The sequence below is a fragment of the Erinaceus europaeus genome, chromosome 4 (assembly GCF_950295315.1).
Source record: "Erinaceus europaeus chromosome 4, mEriEur2.1, whole genome shotgun sequence".
Classification (NCBI taxonomy): domain Eukaryota; kingdom Metazoa; phylum Chordata; class Mammalia; order Eulipotyphla; family Erinaceidae; genus Erinaceus; species Erinaceus europaeus.
In genome coordinates this window covers 139229301-139252833 of record NC_080165.1, presented here as the reverse complement: position 1 = coordinate 139252833, position 23533 = coordinate 139229301, and the positions used below count along the sequence as shown (strand labels likewise).

Below are 23533 nucleotides of genomic sequence, written 5' to 3'. Positions count from 1 at the left end.
ATTTTAAAGAGTTACAAATATTCTCCCTATGGAACACCAAGAGACAATTTCTATTTTTCCCATTTTTATTTTACTTTATCTTGTTTATTTATTTATTTATGTTATCAGAGCACTGCTCACCTCTGATTTATGGTGGTGTGGGGGACTGAACCTGGGACTTTGGAGTCTCAGGCATGAGAGTCTTTTTGCATAACCATTATACTATTTCTCCTATTCAATTTTTAAATTAAAGTTCAATAAGTCTCAGGCGAGGTCTCTATAAATCTAAAATAATATAAATAGAACCTTACCTGTTTCTCTTGTGCCTCCAATTCTTTCTCCTCTACTAATTGCTTCCTGAACATTCAGATATGTGCTGCAATCTTTGATTTGAAAAACTAAATAAACGAAACCAAGCAAACCTAGCTTTTATGATGGTGTTCTCTCAATACTTTATCACTGACAAGAAAGGACACTTTAAAACTTGGTGCTTTTACTGGGATACTAGTCAGCTATTCAAAATGGTAAAGTCACCTTCACTTTATCTTGAATAGAGTTTGAAGGAATCGTATCATGGGAGATAATCCCGAAGGAGAAAGATGAATATCTCACTAATGGGAAGAACTTTAAATTTTTTTTATTAGTGATTCAATATTGATTTACAAAGTTACATGTCAACAGGGGTATAATTCCACACCATTCCCACCACCAGAGCTCTGAATCCTGAGTCCTTCCATTGCAAGCTACCCTGGTTCTCCCAAGGTCGCTGATACAGGTTAACTGTCCTCTACAGCTATCTGTCTACATTTGTACATAACTTCCCCCCTTTTCTTCCAGGTTCAATCCTCTCTTCCCCTCTAAGCCACACATATCCCTATTATTACATCTAAGTATCCTTCCCCCTTTTCTGTCCTCTCTCTGGGACCTGATGGAGCTGGAGTTCAGAGCCCTCTTATCCTGTTCCTCCTATCACTTCTCTCCCGCTGGGAGTATGGATCAAAGTTGTTATGGGGGTGCAGAGGTAGGAGTTATGGCTTCTGTAATTCCTTCTCTGCTGGACATGGGCATTGGCAGGTGGATCCATACCCCAAGCCTGTTGCTATCTTTTCCTGGTGGGATAGAGCTCTGGAGAGGTGAGGCCATCTGACTCATGGGACTTGAGAAACAAGCATAGAAAGGGGAAACACAAAGTAAATCATGGACTGGTTGGGTGAACTGCACCAAAGCAAAGGACTCTGGGGAAGGGGGACATGAAAAGGCAGGTAGGGAAAAAGGGGGATTTCAGGTCTTGGCACAGGATGGTGGGAAGGGATATAAACTGGGAGTAGGAATGTTTTGCAAACACCTATCTTGGTGGGATTGGAAATGGTACCCATGTGCCAACCACTGTATTGTAAACCATAAACTTACCAATAAATATAATGGAAGAAACAAAAATTATTTAAAAGTAAAAAAAAAAAGTTGATGCTCTTTTAGGTTTAACTCAATCTCTTCCCTTTCTAAATGATCTAACTTCTGGCTAAGTCAACAGGAACAATGATCTTTCTATGAAGAGTATCTGACTGATTGTGTTATTTCCTATCTTACAACAGTCCACAAACTCAGTTACTTAGTATGTCTTCATCTTCTTATTCCTTTCTCATCAAGCTAATCATTTTTCACCCTGGCCTACCTCACTGCATCCCACGGTTTAATTCTGAGCAATTGGTGTTGTAGTGCTCCATAATTTTTATTGGTCAATTTTCCTTGCAAAAACTATTTTCCCAGTCTCAAATACCTTTCTTTCCTTTTCTGCATGGTCCACATGGGAAATACTACTCAACATTTTCTGAAATTCAACTCAAATATCACTTCCTTTATGAAGTCATCCCTAACTCTGCCAGGATAAAATTGGTGTTGCCACCTATTGTCTTTATCCAGATATCAGCTTACTGTTATCCTTTTACTTTATTATTGTACCAGCCAGTGTATCCAGCTGCAGAGGCAGAAACCACGCTTAATTCATTCTTGCATTTCCAGAATGTTGTGTGGCTCTAGCATAGTGTTTATTTTTGTAGGGCAGAACTGAGCCTCTAGGTCTTCTAGGAAGCAGTACTTAAAAAAAAATTTTTTTTGAAGAACTGGGCAGTAGGTGGCGCAGAGGGTTAAGCGCACGTGGCACGAAGCGCAAGGACCGGTATCAGGATCCCGGTTCGAGCCCCCAGCTTCCCACCTGCAGGGGAGTTGCTTCACAGGAGGTGAAGCAGATCTGCAAGTGTCTATCTTCTCTCCCCCTCTCTCGATTTCTTTCTGTCCTATCCAACGACAGCAATAATAACAATAATAATAATAACTGTAACAATGATGGAACAACAAGGGCAACAAAAGGGGGAATTTTTTTTTTAATTAGCTCACAAAATTAGAAGATCTCTCTCCCCCTCTCTCTTCCTTTTTCTCTCTCTCTAACACACTCCCCCCACCATCCAACCTCCTGTTAACCCCTCTCCCTCTGGTAATCATTACATTTTTTTCACAAAGTCAGAGAATCAGTTTGGTAACTATTTATTTGCAAGCTCATTTTCCTTAGTTATATATGTTCCACATATGAGTGAAATCATCCAGTACTTGTCTTTTTATCTCTTGCCTTACTTCATGCTTAATATAATCACCTCTAGTTTGGAGATCAAGACTTCAAAATACAAGTTTTCCAAATTGTATTAGAAGACAAAATACCAAGGACATTCCATCATTACTCATTAATTGAGGCAATATACATTTATTGTGCGGCTACTATGTGTCAAGTACTCTCACAGGAGACTGAATACATAACTATAAACACAACGTCTGTGCTCAAGTAATTTACAATCTAAAGGGGTCAGGCAGTAGTACACCTGGTTAAGTGCTCACATTACAGGGCTCAAGGACTCAGGTTCAAGTCCCCAGCCCCCACCAGAAGGGGAAAAGTGTCATGAGTGGTGAAGCAGAGCTGCAGGTGTCTCTGTTTCTCCCTATCTGACCCTCCCCTCTCAATTTCTCTCTGTCTCCATCCAACAATAAATACATAAAAATTTTAAAAATAACAAAAATAAACAAGCTAGTGATGGCAATCAAGTAACTTAAGAATGGTATACTTTTTAAAGGTAGTAACGATGAAGTAGGAGTAATTTCATGATGCTTTGACTCAGAATTTCACTGGAAAATTTATGTTTTGGGCAGGAGAGTCAGCATGGTAGTTATGTAAAGAGACTCACATGCCTAAGGCTCTGAAGTCCCAGGTTCAATCTCCTGCACCACCACAAGCCAGAGCTGAGCAGTGCTCTGGTAAAATACAATAAAATAAAATAAAACAAAATTGTACTTTAATGTCAACTTAAATACACAATTCTAAGAAAAGAGTGAGTAGGAAGAAACTAGATTTGTTGCACATTCTATAGAACTTTCTGTGACTGAATCCGATAGAATGTAATAAGCCAAGTATGTGCCAGACTTGGGACAGTGAACATGTGAAGTTTGTCTAGTGTGATGTGAAGAAATGTCATTTTACTTTTATTTTACTTTAGTAAACTAAATTTAAGTAATTCTGTGTGGCTAATGGCTACAATATAAGAAAAAAATCAGTCTTATTTTTATAAAGCCAGAAAACTTGATTTGATTTGCTTATTATTCTGTGACTGAATTGCTATTCTATTTTTTAAAAAATTATCTTTATTTATTGGACAGAGACAGCTGGAAATTGAGAGGTAAGGGGTGATAGAGAGGGAGAGAGATGGAGAGACACCTGCAACAATACTTTATTACTTGTGAAGTCTTCCCCCAGCAGGTGGGGGAATGAGGGTTCGAACCTGGGTCCTTACATATTGTAGCATGTGCACTTAACCAGGTGTGCCACCACCCAACCCCTCCATTTGTTTTTAAAGATTTTATTTTTTATTAATGAGAAAGACAGGAGGAGGGAGAGAAAGGACCAGACATCATTCCGGTACATGTGCTGCCGGGAATTGAACTCGGGACCTCATGCTTGAGAGTCCAATGTTCACTGCACCATCTCCTGGACCACCTGAGTTGCTATTCTAATTGGCTATAAATACACATCTGAGCAGGTCACATGTGTTCTTACCTGTACTATATGATCAAGTTCTGAAAGAGTCAGATTAGCTGTTGCCAGAGAGTCTGAAGACAGGTTTAGAGAAGAGTTCACACCTTCCGTCTTTTCTCTCACTTTCTCATGTTGTTTCTGCAAAAAGGGAGAAAGAGAAGCATCAAGGGGAGTGGTCAGGCCAACCTGTCAGGTCAGGATTCTGTTAGATTTGGAGTCCCACAGATCTGTGTTACTATTCCTGAGCTACTACCTATTAGTTTGCTGCTCAGTTTCCTTTTCCTCTCTCTCTCTCTCTTTCTTTCTTTCTTTTTTTCTTTCTTTCTTTCTTTCTTTCTTTCTTATCTTCACTTCTGGCTTTTAAAGGCAGGGAAGTTGAATTCTAAGGAGATGTTATGGAGCTTCAAATTAATTCAGAGTTTGAAAGCAATAAATAATGAAGTGTTAAGAGGGTAAGGCAAAAAACTTGTTTCACAATCTGGGTAAAAAAAAGGTTCATTGAAGTCATTTTAGAATAGATAATTTGTGGCTTGGGAGAGATATCTCAGTCTTACAGCAGTCTTGAATGCCTGAGAATACAGTCTTATACACCAGAGACTCCAGTGTCTTGTATGCCTGAGACTTCAGAGTCTTGTATGCCTGAGAATCCAGAGTCTTGTATACCTGTGACCCCAGAGTCTTGTATGCCTGAGACTCCAGAGTCTTGTATGCCTGTTACCCCAGAGTCTTGTATGCCTGAGACTCCAGAGTCTTGTATGCCTGAGACTCCAGAGTCTTGTATGCCTGAGACTCCAGAGTCTTGTATGCCCGAGAATCCAGAGTCTTGTATGCCTGAGAATCCAGAGTCTTGTATGCCTGTGACCCCAGAGTCTTGTATGCCTGAGACTCCACAGAGACTTGTATGCCTGAGACTCCAGAGTCTTGTATGCCTGAGACTACAGAGTCTTGTATGCCTGAGACTCCAGTGTCTTGTATGCCTGTGACCCCAGAGTCTTGTATGCCTGAGACTCCAGTCTTGTATGCCTGAGACTCCAGAGTCTTGTATGCCTGAGACTCCAGTGTCTTGTATGCCTGAGACTCCACAGAGTCTTGTATGCCTGAGACTGCAGTCTTGTATGCCTGAGACTCCAGTGTCTTGTATGCCTGAGACTCCACAGAGTCTTGTATGCCTGAGACTGCAGAGTCTTGTATGCCTGAGACTCCAGTGTCTTGTATGCTTGAGACTCCAGAGTCTTGTATGCCTGAGACTCCACAGAGTCTTGTATGCCTGAGACTCCAGAGTCTTGTATGCCTGAGACTCCAGAATCTTGTATGCCTGAGACTCCAGAGTCTTGTATGCCTGAGACTCCACAGAGTCTTGTATGCCTGAGACTCCACAGAGTCTTGTATGCCTGTAACCCCAGAGTCTTGTATGCCTGAGACTCCAGAGTCTTGTATGCCTGAGACTCCACAGAGTCTTGTATGCCTGAGACTCCACAGAGTCTTGTATTCCTGTAACCCCAGAGTCTTGTATGCCTGAGACTGCAGAGTCTTGTATGCCTGAGACTGCAGTGTCTTGTATGCCTGAGACTCCACAGAGTCTTGTATGCCTGAGACTCCAGAGTCTTGTATGCCTGAGACTGCAGAGTCTTGTATGCCTGAGACTGCAGAGTCTTGTATGCCTGAGATTCCAGAGTTTGATCCCTGGCACCTCCTTGTGCCAGAGTTGAGTGGTGCTCTTCTTTTCTTTTCTCACAAATATAAATAAATACAAGTGAGAAATTATTATTATTATTATTATTAATTTTATTTTCAATGGGACTTCACTGCTCTGGGTTAATTTGTTGAGCTAAAGAGATACATAAAGAGAGAGAAACACCACATCATTAAAGTTTCCTCCAATACTCTAGTACTCCCTTGTGATATGTGGTGTGCAAGTGAGTAGGGCTTGAATACATGACAAAGTAGGCCATCCTCTACGTGAGCTATCTTGCTGGCCCCTAAAGCCAGTAATTTAGATCAGAGTTGAAATATTTAAGTTATGGTCTAATCCAGGATGTCACAGAAAACTGTAAGAGATAAATTATAAAAGGACATACTTAAAAACTTTCTAATACCCTTTCTTAACTCCCTGAAGCCTTTCCTTACTTAGTGAACTGGAATACTAGAACCCAATTCATCCAAATTTTCATTAAAGGAGAAGACAGAGGCTAAGAGACAGAAAAGAAACCTATTTGAACATCTCTTATGTTAAGAACATTAAAAAAAAATCGATACCCACCTCCTGTGATTCATTAAACATAAAACAGTTTGACTATCTGGGGCTGATTATTTTTCATCTCCACAAGGAAAAGTAGTTGTACGGCTTTACAGAAAAAGCAATGTTTTAAAGTATGTCAGAAGCCAGCAAAATAGGTCACTTGGACAGACGCTTGGCCATGTATGTGACTCAGGTTCCAGCTCGCCACTCCTCTGCCCCAGCATTGAAGGATGTTTCTTGGTGCTATGGTCTTTTTTTTTTTTTTCTCTCTCCAGGGTTATCACTGGGGTTCAGTGCCTGTACTATGAACCCACTGCTCCTGGAAGCTATTTTTTCCCTTTTGTTGCTCTTGTGGTTGATCGTTGTTGTTGTACTCGGATATCTTCGCCCACCCTGTCTCGTCACCCAATCTGGTCCCCTACGCTTACACTGAACTTCTCTGTTCCAGACTCTTGGAAACAGAGCTGGCAGTCAGCTGAGGTCAAGAACAAACACCTCATCACAGACCCCTGCAAGCGTCCACCCGGCTTTGACCTAGCATGTTATGATTGGGCCCTCCTCAATCGCTATCGAACAGGCCATGGCCGGTGCGCCGCTATGTTCCATCGCTGGGGAGCCAGAGACGACCTGAACTGCCCCTGCGGCTCCAGACAGACTATGACCCACATAGTCAACGACTGCCACCTCTCCAGATTCAAAGGAGGTCTCGAAACTTTACATCAGGCTCAACCTGACGCTGTTGACTGGCTACGGAAGAAGGGCAAACGCTAGAAGAAGAAGTTGTTGTTGTTATCAAGAGAGTAAGGGGACAGAGAGGAGGAGAGAAAGACACCAGCAGAACTGCTTCACCGCTTGTGAAGTGATTCCCCCCCTTGCAGGTGGGGGGCTTGAATTGGGATCTTTACACTGGTCCTTGGGCTTTGTGCCTTGTGCGTTTACCCCACTGCACTACCGCCTGGCCCCCGGTCTCTTTTACTCTCTTTGCCTCTGACAGAAAGGAGAAAGAAAGAAAGAAAAATAGAGAGAGAGATAAAGAGAAAGAGAAAAAGAGAAAGAGGAGAAGGGAGGGAAGGAGGAAGGGGAAGAAACAGAGAGAAAGAGGGAGAAAGAGAAAGAATAAATATAAGGAAAGCAGATTAAAAAAAAAAAGGTTGGTGTTACTGCTCTTTAGTTCTTTTTAGAGCAGTTTCTCTTTCACAGAGTCTGAGACAGGATCCCATCTGGAAGCTGTTATATCTTGCATGACCTGAAAGTTACACTGCTAATGCTCTGACTTAATAGCCCCACACCAAAGCTGTGGGTGGATTGTTCATGTGTAAAGTTTGGAAAAGGACATGTTTATGGTTTACTCCACTAACATATTAGAAGGAGAGAGAAAACATGGTTGAGAAAACACAGAAACATGGTTGAGTTGAACAAAGGGCAATTGGGGAAGGGGCAAATGTGAAAATGATGAGGTCAACCCAACCTAATTCGGCATGTTGCAGTACCATGTCATTTTATATTGAAGATGTTTCCTGATTCTGAAGAGTTTAGTAACAGTTCTGGAAAGGGCAGAAGCTTGGTTTATGGGACTTCCTAAATATTATTTATTATTTTTGAATTATTGAATTTATTGATTTTTTATTTTTAAAAATATGTATTTATTCCCCTTTGTTGCCCTTTCAAAAAATTTTTATTTATAAAAAGGAAACATTGAAAAAACCATAGGGTAAGAGGGGTACAGCTTCGCACAATTCCCACCACCAGACCTCCGTATACCAACCCTTCCCCTGGTAGCTTTCCTACTCTTTAACTCTTGGGTCCATACTCCCAGAGATTTGTTTATTTTTTATGATTGAGAGATATAGAGTGCAAGGCCTGAGCACTGCTCAGCTCTGGTTTCTGGTGGTGCTGAGGGTTGAACCTGGGGCTTCAGAGCTTCAGGCATGGAAACCTCTTTGCATAAGCATTATACTGTCTTGTCAGCCCATAAATGTTACTTTTTAAAGAGGATTTTATTAGGGCTGGGTGGTGGTGCACCTGTTACAATGCACTAGGGTTTTGCCAGTGTTAAATCAGGGTTTCAGGTATCTCTCTGTCTCTTTCTCCCTCTTACCTCTCAATTCCTGGTGGTCTCTATCCAAATAAAGATAGATAATTTAAAAGAAATTTAAATGGTGGGGATAGATAGCATAATGGTTATGCAGAAAGACTCTCATGCCTGAGGCACTGGTCCCAGGTTCAATCCCCGCATCATAAACCAGAGCTGAGCAGTACTCTGGTAAAAAAAAAAAAAAAAAAAAGAAGAAGAAAAAAGTTAGCAAGTCACCATTTCGGGGGGCTGGGCGGTGGTGCACCTGGTTAACTACATAATACTAAGTAAGCACAAGGACCTGAATAAAGATCTGGGCTAGAGCTCCCACTCCCCACTGACAGGGGGATGCTTCACAAGCGGTGAAGCAGGTCTGCAGGTGTCGCATCAAGCCCCAGTGATAACCCTGGAGGCAAAAAATAAAAATAAATAAAAGAAAATTGAAAAAATTAAGAGTATTTTAACTAATTAAAAATACAGTATTGTGTGTTCCTCGGATAAGAGCTGTATCACTCTGAGTTGGGAGTGGAAAGGCTATTCACCACGGGGTTACCGCTTGCATGCAGCAATGATCAGACTCTGGCTATTTTTGCTTTTTTTTTTTTTTTTAAGCCTAAGTGGGAATGCTGTAGGTCCAAACACAAATGTGAAATAAATATACTTAAGTTTAGGAGAAGAGACAGAAGATCACAATGTGGGAAGAGAAATATGCATACAAAACATACAAAAATCACACATGAACTATCCCATTCTTTGCGTAACTTTATGTTCTAAGCCTGGGATGCTTTTAAAATTAATGTGAACTGGGGGCCGGGTAGTGGCGCAGCGGGTTAAGTTCACGTGGTGCGAAGCTCAAGGACCTGCTTAAGGATCCCAGTTTGAGACCCTGGCTCCCCACCTGCAGGGGAGTCGCTTCACAGGTGGTGAAGCAGGTCTGCAGGTGTCTGTCTTTCTCTCCCCATCTTTGTCTTCCCCTTCTCTCTCCATTTCTCTCTGTCCTATCCAACAACAACAACAATAATAGCCACCACAACAAGGGTAACAAAATGGGAAAAAAAAATTGATGTGCACTGTACCTCGTGGTCTCGCTGTCTGGCTGCTGTGGCCCTGTTCATATCTTCAGCATCCCTGACATGGTCCAGGGCCTGGTCAAGTGATTGCTGGAGGTCCGATAACTTAGCATCGTAGTCGTCCAGCTGCTCCAGGACAACAGGAAACAGGGAGCGAGTATCGTTGTACAACCGCTGCCAGTTCTCAGCCTGGATCAACACTGAGGAGGAACAGGCACAGGCATTCATTCTGGCCTTCTGTCTTCTCCCATTCCATTTAGCAATTAGCAAATATGCAAAACCGTAAACTGTGACATCTTTAGCAATAGGAATGAAAGTGGTTGTTGATAAACATAAGACCACATCTTCTATTTTGAGCAAAATCATACTATTTCATAGGGTTTGAGAGTTTCTAGACTAGAGTCATAAAAAAGAAGAGCCTGGAGCTTTTATTTATTATCAGAAGTATGGTTTATGGGGAAACTATTCCTTTATGTAAGTTTCATATTTGCTCTCTTGGGAGACTGTCATCACATGAACCAGCTTGACTTAGCCTCCTTGGGACCAAGGCCCCACATGAAAGGAAAAACAAACTTCAGAACTAAGGTCCCAGATGTGTGAGCACAGTCTAGGTCACTTGAAGCAGACATGAGCTCTCCAGATTGAGTCTAGTTCAAATTACCAGTCCCTGAAGACTTCGATATGGGGAAGGGGATGGCATAATGATTATGCAAAGAGACTCTCATGCCTGAGGCTCCAAAGTCCCAGGTTCAATCCCTTGCACCACCATAAACCAGAGCTGAGCAGTTCACTGGTAAATTAAAAAGAAAACAAGAACAAGCAATTACTTTGAGGTGGATTGTTAGATAGAAATTGGTTACTGGGCCTCAGGCAATGGTGTCCACAGTTAATTGCGCTTCTTACCATTCACAATGACCTAGGTTCAAGTCTCTATTGCCTGTCTACAGTGGGTAGCTTCATGAGTAGTGAAGAAAGGCTGCAGGTGTCTCCCTGATTATCGCTCTCCTTATCTCCCCTTCCCTGTCTCTATCCATAAATAAATAAAATATTAAAAAAAAAATTGATAATTGACAATGACAATCCATTGGTTTGCTAATAATATTGTGGTTTGCTTTCTATATTATTCACTACAAGCATGAATAGAGGTTAAAAGACATTCAGATTTCTCAAAACATGGAGGTTCCTGGGCTTTACACCCTCTCAATCAACTTTCTCTCACTGGAACTCTGGGACTTGGATTCCTTACTTTCTCCATTTTGCATGTTATTGTCAAGCAGTAGGCCTCTATTTTTTCCTCAGGAGTAAAAGTTTCATAGTTTCCTTGTGAAATATGGAATGTTTCTCTAAAGGTCAAATTTGGGTCTGGATCTTGAGATTTTCGTTATATGGTGAAGTTGTCCTATATAATTTTCTGAGACCACATGCCAATTATAAATATCTGTAAATATTAGGAATAGGTTGCTTTGACCAAATGTTTTCCAATGGCCCAGTGTCCTCTTCTGAAGCCATAAGGCAAGCAAAGATGTTTGTGTGCTAAGAGTTGATGACACCTACGTTCTTGGGCTTCATCTGCCTCTTCATCCACAAGCTCCCGTTGGGTGAGGAATGGTTGACGGCGTCTGATCTCCTCTAGCATGTTCTGGGCCAATACCAACTTCTCAGAGATTTCCTCAGGGCTAAGTTCCTGCTTTTCTCCATAATACAGCATCTTCTTGTTGATCTCTGAAAAGAAGAACATAGTGAGAGAAAGTAGCAAGAGGGATTACAAAGTATTTTATGTTGATGCCAAATATGAGTCAGTAGGGGTAAAGGGCAGGGCTGATGTTACTAGTTGGTCATAAATTCGGCTGAATGTAGCTTCTTTCCAGTGATTGCAAATACTGACATTTACTGTACACTACTTTGAGGGGTTTGGTTAATTTTTTTATGTAAAATATACAACTTAGAAAAATATTATTCTCTTGTCATATGCAGAACGCACTAGAGGTTGCATGTTAGATAAGGATCTGACCAAAGCTCTAAGCTAAAGAGAGAACATGAGTAGAGAGGATATAGCTATACAAAAGATTTTTCATGAGTGAGGCTCTGAGATCTCAGGTTTGATTCTGAGTATCACCATAAGGTAGAGTCCAGAAGTACTCTGACCTCAATTTCTTTCTCTCTATAGCTCTTTCATCCAAACAAAATTTAAAAAGGATCTTATCATGTTAATGGTTCAACTGAGTCAGCTTATTATACATACTAGATATAATACAGTTTGTTATAGCATGCTGTGAGATAATACTACATGCACACAGATATATGCATAAACCATAACCGTATATTAATCCTTTTAGAAGTTTCTGTTTACTTTCTGCAGTATCACTGTTTGTCAAGATTGTTCTATTTGACTGGTTAGTATCCACTGCACTTTTATAGATAGGATGGGGAATTTGAAAACTGGAAGAACTTCTGAGACTCAGAGGGATTAGATGAGTTGCTTAAATACTGACAGACTTGAGCAGTTTAATTGCTGGTTCTTCCTGATACATATAATCGGGTGAAAGTGATGCTCAACAGCAGCTCTGGGAGGACGTGTGCTATTCTCCTGGCTTAAATGAAACTGTGTGTCTGTGCTTTGCTCTGATCTATGTGGCTGGTCAGACAGGATGGCTAAACAAACACTGGTGTCACATAAATCAGGGGAAGGGCTGGTGTGTTATATAGATAGTAGCTTGAAAGATAGTTTTAGGGATGAGAAAGACACAGTACCAGCACTATGTGGCATCCCTGAGCGCTGATGGGAGACAAAGAAGAGAAGACTATTTTAATGCAAAAAATTATTATTAAGAAAGTTGCAGAGAAAGCAAGGAATGCTTAGAAAAACCTATATAGGGGAAGTCGGGCAGTAGCGCAGTGGGTTAAGCGCAAGGACCAGCATGAGCCCCCGGCTCCCCACCTGCAGGGGAGTCGCTTCACAGGCAGTGAAGCAGGTCTGCAGGTTTCTATCTTTCTCTCCCCCTCTCTGTCTTCTCCTCCTCTCTCCATTTCTCTCTGTCCTATCCAACATCAATGACATCAATAACAACAACAATAAAAAAAAGGGCAACAAAAGGAAGTAAATAAATATTAAAAAAAAAATTAAAAATAAAAGAAAAACCTATATAGGGCCTGGATACTAGTATACTATCCTGGTTGAGTGCACACATTACAGTGTACAAAGACCCAGGAGGAAAGCTTCATGAGTGGTGAAACAGTATAGCAGGTATATCTCTCTCGGTGTCCTACTTCCCTCTAAACTTCCTTCTGTCTCTACCTAAAATAAATTTGAAAATCCCAACCTATATAGGGCCAAACGTGTGCTTTTCAAAGTCTAAAATAAAGTGTAAAAGATTAACCCCTGAATAAACTAAGCAAAGATAATAATTTTCCCTCACAGCAATTGCAGTGATAAATTCTTTGGTATTTTGATGCAAATACTATATTTACAATTTGTCCTATGTGTTATAACATATATCTGGTATAGATTAGAAAAAGGAGGTGAGAAAATGTATTATTTTATAGGTAAAAGCTGAAATTATTGATTCTTACTTGTATTTATTTTGAAATTCTCTTCAAATTTTCCTACCCTGTAAGGGTCAAATAAGACTTTGATTCTATCTAAATGAAAGAGCTCACAATCAAAATTTGAGCTATAACAGTGAAGATGAATTAATTTCTCTGAATAGCTTACTAATATTCTGGCTTTACTTGCTACCTTCAGAGACATTTATTTCTTAATTAGATAAGGTCAGTTAATATAAATTGAACCTAACTTTTATATTTATTTATTTATTTATTCCCTTTTGTTGCCTTTGTTGTAGTTTGTATTATTATTATCATTGTTGGATAGGACAGAGAGAAATGGAGAGAGGAGGGGAAGACAGAGAAGGGGAAAGACATCTGCAGACCTGCTTCACCGCTTGTGAGACTCTCCTGAAGGTGGGGAGCCGGGGGCTCGAACCGGGATCCTTACGCCGGTCCTTGCGCTTTGTACCACATGCATGTGCTTAACCCACTGCGCTACTGCCCAACTCCCTGAACCTAACTTTTTGACCAAGTTAACAATACCTCTAAAATACAGGAAAATGTGGTGTGCTTCATTGATGGGGTTTACAGTTAATGGTATTTATATATCTTTCCCATATTTGGGAGTTACTCTCTGATCTAATCCAGCTTTGTAGTCCTATTTCCAGTTCTGACACCATCTTCTTGGACAATACTTTCAATCCACTTGCACATTATCTGTCGGGCTCAGGCAAAAATTAGTAAAGTCATGGGCCCCTCGGAATATACCTACAGTAGACTTCTGAGCTTCTTCCAACATGAAGATCCCAAATCTCATCTGCTCTATTCTTTCCTTTAGGTTCCTGATTATTAAACAATTTCTCCTCCTTTATGTCTTAATGCTTTTCAGCCTCTAAGTTGCAGATTCTACCTTGACACCAACCTGACTTCCTGGGCAGATGACCTCACCAATATGTCCTGGAACCCTATGTCTCCAGAGCCCTACCCCACTAGGGAAAGATAGAAGCAGGCTGGGGGTATGGATAGATCTGCCAACACCTATGTCCAGTGATAAAACAATTACAGAAGCCAGACCTTCCACCTCCTGTACCCCCAAAAGAATTTTGGTCCATACTCCCAGAGGGATAAAGAATAGGGAAACTTCCAATGGAGGGGAGGGGATATGGAAGTCTGGTGGTGGGAATTATACGGAATTGTATCCCTCTTATCCCACAATCTTGTTGATAATTATTACATCACTAATAAAAATAAATAAATAAATAAATAAATAAATAAATAAAATGTGTTGTGCTGACACCTCTTGTGGAGAGACAAGAAATTGTTCACGTGACAGCAATTGCCTTGTAAATGATCATTTTCTGCAGTAAATTCCTTCTGCAGTATTCTGAAGGTGACTATATGTTGGTATGCATGAGACCACTTCTGTTTCATTTGGTTTAAATCCCCCCTGCTTAACACTATTCTATTTACATAACCACTTCATTCTATTTACATAACCGGTGTTAACAAGCACCACCCTCCCTCCAGGGCATTAGTGGTTCAGTGATAGAATTCTCGCCTGCTCCACCCCCTCTCCTTGTCACACCCTGATCTTCTCCTAGTCACACTCTGATTTTCACCAGTCACTTTTCTCTCCACCCTCTCTATGTCACATCCTGTTTCCACCTACTTGGCAAGTATATATAAAGACAGCACTGTGAGTTTTAGGGGTACTTGAGTTTAGCTTAGCTCAGCTTAGATTGTGCTGCGTCCTGCATGAATAAAGCTATACTGCCTACAGCTCAACCATGAGACAGTTAAGATGACTCTGATTAGTGGCCATTCTTGTCACTCTAAACGCAGCATTTTCTTTGTAAATAATCAAGAAAAACTCAAGCCCTACTCAACCGTTACATTTCTGGAGACATACTAGCATGCAATTTTATCTGTCTGAAATGTATTTTGACTTTCCACTTATGTGAAATGCTCATAAAGAGAATGATTCTGTACACTTATTGCTGAAAATCAGTAGATCAGTGCTCAGATAAATATACTGGAAATAAAGACCTTATATAAGTTTACATTTGTAACATGCTAAAAGTGATTTCTACTGGTACTAAAATTTATGTTGAATTATACAAATAATTAGGGTATTCCCCTTTTTCCTCTTTAATTTTTTTTAAATTTTATGGGTGATTTAATAGTGATTATCAAGATTGTAAGATATTAGAGGTACAATTCTACACAGTTCCCACCATGAGAGTTCCATATCCCATCCCCTCCATTGAAAGCTTTTCTATTCTTTATCCCTCTGGGAGTATGGACCCAGGATCATTATGGGGCACAGAAGGTGGAAATTCTGGCTTCTGTAACTGCTTCTCCACTGAACATGGACATTGGCAAGTCAATCCATACCCTTAGGATGTTTCTTTTATTATTATTATTATTACATTTATTTGTTTATTGGATAGAGACAGCCAGAAATCGAGAGGGAAGGGAGAGGTAGATAGATAGATAGACAGACAGATAGATAGATAGATAGGAACAGAGACAGAAAGGTACCTACAGCCCTGCTTTACCACTTGCAAAGCTTTCCCCCGTGGGGGTTGGGGAAAGGAGACTGGAGGCTCATGCCTAGGTCTTTGCACACTCTAATGTGTGCACTCAGCCAGGTGTACCACCATCTGGCCCCTTTTTATCTCTCTTTTCTTGAATTTCTTTCCAATCTACCTATTCACAGGACTCCCTTTTCTTGGTCTTTGCCTAGAAAATTGAGTTTTCTTTTGGAATTTTAGTTTGACTTCTCTTGGACATTTTGACTGTATTCATTTGCCCTTCTGCAACATGGCAAGACAACAGAGTAGGAAGAAGTAGTGACAATTCCCCTTCATTCTCTGAGCTACAGCGTCACTGTTTCTTATTCTTCTGGTCCAAAAGAGGGATTTTTCTCTTACAGTTTCAGGTGTCCATTCCAGTAATATGTAGTTTCCAGTAATATGTTGTTCTTAGAGTGGGCTCAAGAGAGAGAAAAATATGAAAAATAACTCAGGAGATTTTTCTCTATATCCTTTGGCCTTAAAAAGGGAGGTGAGGGGATTTCTATTTTCTCTGTCTTCTGTTCAGACGCTCACCATATTGGGTGGTGCTTTATGGATTTCATTGAACCAAAATTATCCACAAACACTCACAGACACATCTAAAAGTCATGACAAGCCACAGTGCCACTCACATTGACATGTAATAATAAATATCAGTGTTATCCTTCAAAAATTATTTCTCTCAATAGCATATAGTGAGATTAACAATGTACTTATTTTAATTGTCAACAACATGAGTGTATCTTGACCTTCTGATGATTCAAAAGAAAATACATTTACCTTGGATTTTATCCCTCATATCGTGAGTTTGCTCTACAAGCTGAGTTGCATGGTTGATAGTATCCGTGCTTTCCTTCTGAGCCAGCTGACCCTTTCTTGAGGCTTGGATTCCCTATGAATGATCAATACAAACACTAGATTAAATTTACGAGAAGGAAATGTTTCTACATGCATTTGGCAGTGAGTGGAGGAAAAATGTAATACATAGATGCAATTTCCCTAGCTGTCGACAATCCTATAACACATCAAAGGATCCCAGAAATAATATATGAGGCTGACGTCATGACCACTTTTAGAGATGCAGAATGCTATAAATCTGAGACCACTCTGATACCATCAGTCATGGTTCAGTCCAAACCAACTGCCTGATGTGTGCCATTTATCCTTTTAAGTTTTTACTGTAGCTCAATATGCCAGGCTAGAAAATTACCCCGGGTCTGCAGATCAGTTTGACTGTGTTGGCTGAAAGGCTTAAAGGTTCAAAGGGGAAATTGCTGAGAAACTAGGCAGCTCTTGGAATGCTTTATGTGTCCAGTGACTCTTGGGTGGTCCAACCACTGCTAAAGCTAGATTACCACTGAAGTAGAAAGGGTTATGCTTACTGGGCTAGCTGATGTTTTCAGTGCTGTATTCCACATTCCCATCAATGCTGATGGCACTTGAATACAAAAAAACTGCTCAAGCACATTTGGCTCAGACTGACTGGAGTTCCTCCCTAAGAAGCTGTGTCTGTTCTCTCCACTTGACAGCTATTGTTTCAGACAGCTTCCAAGTAATATTCTTCAAAATAAAATCCCCACTCAAATGTGACTTCTGAGGGAAGGATGTGTGGGTGATGTGAATGTATAAAGGATTTTTTTTTTTTGTATGTGTATGTATTGCTAGATGTTGAATTAAGAAATGGTTTAAGGTCAGGATACTGGATTCCATGCAACAGCTTGGAGAATACATGAGTACTTCTTTTGGCTTTATTATTATTAGTTTTTATAAAAAATATTTTATTATTTATTTATTGGATAAAGAGGGGAGGAGGAGATAGAGAGGGAGAGAGACAGAGAGACACCTGCAATACTGACCCACAGCTTGTGATGTGGTCCCCCATTCAGGTGAGAGCCTGGAGTTTGAACCTGGCTCCCTGTGTATTATAACATGTGCTTTCACCCAGTTGCATTATGTTCCGGCCCCATTCTTTTGGCTTTAGTAAGACAGGCTCATGGGTTAGATTGAAAAGGAGAAGGAGTTTTTCAGACTGGCATCTGGTACATGATCATTTGCCTCACCTGAGCACTTGCTTCATCTTTGTAATAAATGACTTCATCCTTCGAGACATTAGAACTCTGTTATTACTGTGCTCATTTAACCCATTTCTTGATATAGAAACTTTGAATTGAAACTATGAAAGAAAGAGGATGAGTTTCAAGAATTCTCCTCTTCCTGACAATAGCAGAGGGGACTTAGATATTTAATAAAAGACTCAGTACCAAAGTGTAAAATCTATTATTATTTTCAATTGCAAAGTTACTAGATATAGCACATAGGGTTGCCTTATCAGATTCCCCCCCCCCATCTTTGCTTTTGGAGGGGGAAATAATGATATAGGCTCATGGTAAGACATATATACCTTTTAATTTTTTTAAGCTGAAATTTAAAAATTATCTCAAAACTATAAATCAGTTGATGGCTTACAAATAGATTCATCACATAGTCAGCTCAATAGTGACTTGTCATTAGATATGTTTTTTAAATATTTATTTATTTATTCCCTTTTGTTACCCTTGTTGTTGTTTTATTGTTGTAGATTTTATGGTTGTTGTTATTGATGTAGTTGTTGGATAGGACAGAGAGAAATGGAGAGAGGAGGGGAAGACAAAAAGGGGAAATAAAAATAGACACCCACAGATTTGCTTCACTGCTTGTGGATTGACTCCCCTGCTGGTTTGGAGCTGGGGGCTTGAACCGGGATCCTTATGCCAGTCCTTGTGCTTTGCGCCACCTGCACTTAATCCGCTGTGCTACCTCCCGACTCCCTTTAGATATGTTTTTATGTAAAATGGGCGAAAATTTTTTTTTTGGTACTATGGTGCATTCTACTACATAGCATACTAAGTATTTTTTAAAAAATGACTAGAGTAAATGATGTGCATGATATTTAGGGTAATCATGTAATTTGTTGTTCTAATCAGGTCATTTGTGAGAATGATTGGGGAAACTTAAAAATCGCTTTGGGAGGTAAGTATAAACATGGACACTGCTGGGCAAAACAATAGCAGTTCCCTTTTTGCTCTTTCTCAGTAAGAATACTGGTGTATTTTTTCAGAATCAGTGCAGTGCAGTTTTCCGTTGGTTTACCTACTTACTAAAGTTGAATGTCTTACGAATACCTATCTGAGAAGTGGGATAAAGGCATAGCAAAAGGATCTGGAAGTAGGTGTTTGAGCTGTGTGAGGAACTAATCTTGATAAAAACATTTCCTGAAGAACTGAGACACTTTAGGCAAGTTCTAAGCAAGGTAGTTATGAAATAACAAATGAGTTTTCACAAAGGTTTCTTTCTTGTAATTTACTCTGAAATTTAAGCGTTCTCCTTTCCTTCAAAAGCTTGCCAGGTTGGGTTAACCGAGCCCTTCATATGGAAGTGAAAACACACTTCTCATATGCATTTCCAAGTCCTTCAATCTTCTAAGGGTCCAGCTAGACTCATTCATGTTTTTAGAAATATAATCTTAAAAGTTTAAGAGGTACAGGGTTAAGGACATTACTAGAGATATTTTCATCTTTATTTTTGTAGAGAATGAATATTGGTTTTGAAAAGCACTTCAGCAGTTTATAAAGTCAAATACCAAAATTGGAAAATGGAAATTCTAGATTACCCTTGGCAGTCCTGCCATAGTTAGGGGGAAAAGCGTGTTAAATATTTTAATACAACAACTATGGCATCTTGTGTTTGAGTTACGTACATCTAATATGTTTTTTCCACTAAGTTCCTGCAGAGTGATTCAATTCCCTATCTGCAGTGCTTCCCTTATTAACTATTGTGAACATTTATTAGTAACATTTCTCTGAATATTTGACTATTCTAGTTGAATTTTTCATTTGCTCAGTCTCACCAGATACCTGAGATTTTATGTATCAATTGTATTCTTATTTTATTTCAAAGCTTAAAATTATTTAGTTCAACTTTCTTCTGGGTTTGAAATTTAAACTCACCTCTAATCTTCATAGAATTTTTAATTCCTTTGTTTATTTATTTATTTTTCTTTTAACCAGAGAACTATTTAGTTGTGGCCTATTGTGGTGCTGAGAATTGAACCTAGGACAGAATAGAAATCTCAGGCATGCAAGTCTTTTGGATAACCAACCACTATGCTCTCTCCTTGCTCCTTTGGAATTTATTTTAGTACATGGTACATAGCAAGGGTTACAAGTCACTTTTTCTTTCTGCCAAATCAGAAACTTATTTTCTTATTCCTTTTACTATTTGTTTCATTATTTAATATATCCCTTAACAAATATGTAGATTTTATATTATTATTATTGTTATTATTTACTAGAGTACTGCTCAGCTCTGGCTTATACTGGTGCTAGGGATTGAACCTGGGACCTTGGTGGGCTTAGTCTTGAAAGGCTTGCTGTATAAGCATTATGTTATCAGCACAGCCCCCACTTAACTTTTATATTCTATATAGTAAAGCTTATTTCTGAGTGTTATGTATAATTACTATAGTAAACTGCTGAGCAGTCATCCTAATTATTGCAACACATATAGCAAGACTTTCCCATAAGCATAAACTTACCAAATATATGAATCAGAATGGGAACAGACAAAAAAACTGAATGTGGTCTTTACAGGTATTAATTTGATCTATTTTAAGGCATATGGATCATTACATTCTTGTCTGGGCTGTGTTAAGCCTTAATTATTTGTAAGCAGTCAGATTCACATCAGCAATTATTTTATTTTATTTTTTACGAAGAGTCTCCAAAACCAAGCGCTTACCCTTTCAGCTAATCCCTCCATGTCGGACAAAAGGCTTCTCATAGTGTTCTCAGCGTTGTTGATTTGGATCTTCCTTAAGACATACTGGTTTTCTCTTTCTGATAATTTTGTCTGCGGAAAAAAAAATGTTTTGAAAATAATCAGCAGATGTGCACAAGTTTGTAAAAATACACATATAATGTTTTCAGTGTGAGAGGACTCAAAAAGAGTATAACACACAAGCTCTCATTCCCAAAATAGTGGGGTCCAAAGTTTGCTCCAGGACTATATAAAGATTATAGTCTGCATGAGAGAATCGGGGACTCTCTGGGGTGGGGAATAGGAGAGATCGTGACACTTTGGGGAAAGAGGATCTTTTATGAATTTTCAGAAAGGAGAAAATTTAGGCTGATAATGTCTTTGAGGCATCTGAGCTTCAACATTTCAATTTTGTTAGGTATTGGAGAAAATGATCAATGGACATCCCCAGATCAATTTTTTAAAAAATCTATTTATTTATTCCCTTTTGTTGCCCTTGTTGTCTTATTGTTGAAGTTCTTATTGCTGTTGTTACTGATGTCATTGTTGGATAGGATAGAGAGAAATGGGGAGGGGGGGAGACAGAGGAGAGAGAAAGACAGACACCTGCAGACCTGCTTCACCGCCTGTGAAGCGACTCCCCTGCAGTTGGGGAGCCGGAGCTAGAACCAGGATCCTTATGCTGGTCCTTGTGCTTTGCGCCATGCCCAGATCAATTTAGAGTTTAGAAATTCACTTTCCTCCATTTGATGTAAATAAACAATTCTCTGTATTTCTTTCCTTTCTCATTGTTGAGTTCAAATGCAGCTTTTATCAGATTACTTTGGAGAATGTTCTTCAATCTTGCCACTCATTTCTTGCCAGATATATTTAAAGTTATCTCCTATTTTTAGTAAGTTTGTCTTTTTTTTTTTAAAGAATTTATTTATTTATTCATGAGAAAGATAGGAGGAGAGAAAGAACCAGTCATCACTCTGGTACATGCTGGGGATCTCACTCTGGTACATGTGCTGCCGGGGATCGAACTCAGGACCTCATGCTTGAGAGTCCAGTGCTTTATCCACTTATTGCCAGTGTAGACTAACTGAAAGAAATCCAAGAAGATTTACAGAAAGCCAGGCTTAAGGCACTCAGAGCAGTGAGAGAGGCACTGCCAAGCTCTTTCCTAGGGGACAACTTTGTACAGTGTGCATATTTATCACATCACTTCTACTTTTTATTGTATTTTAAATTTTGTTAGTTATTTGATGTAATATTGATCAGGTAGGTTTTATGGGGGAGATATCTGGGAATGATCAAAATGGTCCCATATAAATTAATATTAATAGAAAAAAACAATTAATGGTAATTGCTTCTTTGCTTTATACCATTTCAACTGAGTTGGAGTTTGACAGGACTGTTCTACCAGCGGCTATAAGGGGGAACCTGAAGGCATCTTAAGGTTGTGCTGCTGGATAGAGGAGGACTCAGTGGTGTGAAGAAGAAGTCTCAGTCTGAATTTTGAGTGGTGGGTGTAGTGTGCAACTATCCCCTATAAGTCTATAAGCTTGTAACTTACTTTAGTCACAAATTATTTTTTTAAAAGGTAAAAAGAGAAATTTCAGTCTGGGTGACATCTTTGGAAATTAGTGTTTTTTTTTTTAATATTTATTTATTCTCTTTTGTTGCCCTTGTTTGTTTTTGTTGTTGTTGTTGTAGCTATTATTGTTGTTGGACAGGACAGAGAGAAATGTAGAGAGGAGGGGAAGACAGATAGGAGGAGAGAAAGATAGACACCTGAAGACCTGTTTCACTGCCTGTAAAGCGACTCCCCTGCAGGTGGGAGCCAGGAGCTCCAACCCGGATCCTTATGTTGGTCCTTGCGCTTTAAGGCACCTGCGCTCAAACCGCTGTGCTACCACCCGACTTCCTGGAAATTAGTGTTTTTTATAAATGCAAACATGACTTTGAAAAAGAATAATTTTTTGTGGGGGGAGAGGAGAGGAGACACCTGCAGCCCTGCTTCACCACCAGTGAAGCTTTCCCCCTGCAGGTGAGGACCAGGGGCTTGAACCCGGGTCCTTGCACATTAGAATGTGTGCGCTTAACCAGGTGTGTCATCCCCCTGACTCCTCCTACTCTCTTTTATATATGAAGGCCCTTAGTTTAGGTTGAATGTCATGACTACAACACACTTCATAATTTCCTCATGCTAACAATCTGTAATATGATCGTAGCATGCAGAAACCAGAAGTGACAGGCATTACTAAGAGTGAGCCTTGAGAATCAAAGTGAGAACATGGAAGATCCGTACGTACTTTGAGGCGGAAGATGGTGGCGTTCATTTCATTCACGTGCCTATGAGCAGCTGCACCGGACGATATGCTCAACAGACCCGATTTGCTTTCTTCAATGGAGAGTGCTGCTAAGCGCAGGTCATCAGTCAGATCCCATATGCATTTGTCACAGCCTGCGGGGTTAGTAGACACGGCAGTTCTTCAAAATTAAAAATCTACAGGGATGCATGCCATCGTAAGTAGACATTTGCTTGTGTGTGTGTGATTCCTTGGTTAATATTATATTCTGTTCTTGTTTTCTGGGGAGCTGTATGAAATGAGAGAACTAGTCCTTATACTCAAAGCAGTGCAGAGCCTACAGTGGACTAAATTACAGTTGAAAATATAACGACAATCAAAGGTGGAGGTAGACTAGCATGACCTCTAGGTGCTGAATTGAGAAAGAAACGATGCACAAAATGGAATCCCCCCCACCACCACATGGTTATCTTTGGGGCTTGGTGCCAGCACTACAAATCCACTGCTCCTGGTGGCCATTTGTCCCATTTTCACTGGATAGGACAGAGAGAAATTGAGAGAGGAAGGGAAGATAGATAGAAATGGGGAAAGAAAGACACCTGCAAAGCTTCCTCCCGGCAGGTGAAGAGCAGGGCTCGAACTGGGATCCTTGCGCGGGTCTTTGCACTTTGGACTATGCTCGCCTAACTAAGTGCACCACCGCCTGGCCCCCAAAATGGAAGTTTATCTGATAGATAGTGGCTAAACAGCAACCCTGTCAACTGTTCTTTCCAGGTAAGACATGTCTCTGGGGATGACCCTCCTCATGTAAGGATTTAGGTTCTTCCTTGGTGCCTGTCAGTGAAGAAGGCTATTTGGTAGACACCCGTTCTTTCTCAGTGTGTAT

General features: G+C 40.0%; 1 protein-coding gene across 2 annotated transcripts in view; it reads right to left on the bottom strand.

Annotated features, from left to right (window-relative positions):
• LAMA4 (laminin subunit alpha 4) overlaps nucleotides 1-23533 on the bottom strand; it is a 169362-nt gene that overhangs the window by 63509 nt on the left and 82320 nt on the right. For both annotated transcript variants that reach the window (XM_060190602.1, XM_060190603.1), the window contains exons 7-12: nucleotides 22651-22802; nucleotides 20336-20446; nucleotides 16340-16451; nucleotides 10992-11159; nucleotides 9444-9637; nucleotides 4076-4192 (exon numbers count right to left, since the gene is read on the bottom strand). In XM_060190602.1, the coding sequence (XP_060046585.1) occupies nucleotides 4076-4192; nucleotides 9444-9637; nucleotides 10992-11159; nucleotides 16340-16451; nucleotides 20336-20446; nucleotides 22651-22802 (854 nt within the window). The remainder of the gene's footprint in view (nucleotides 1-4075; nucleotides 4193-9443; nucleotides 9638-10991; nucleotides 11160-16339; nucleotides 16452-20335; nucleotides 20447-22650; nucleotides 22803-23533) is intronic.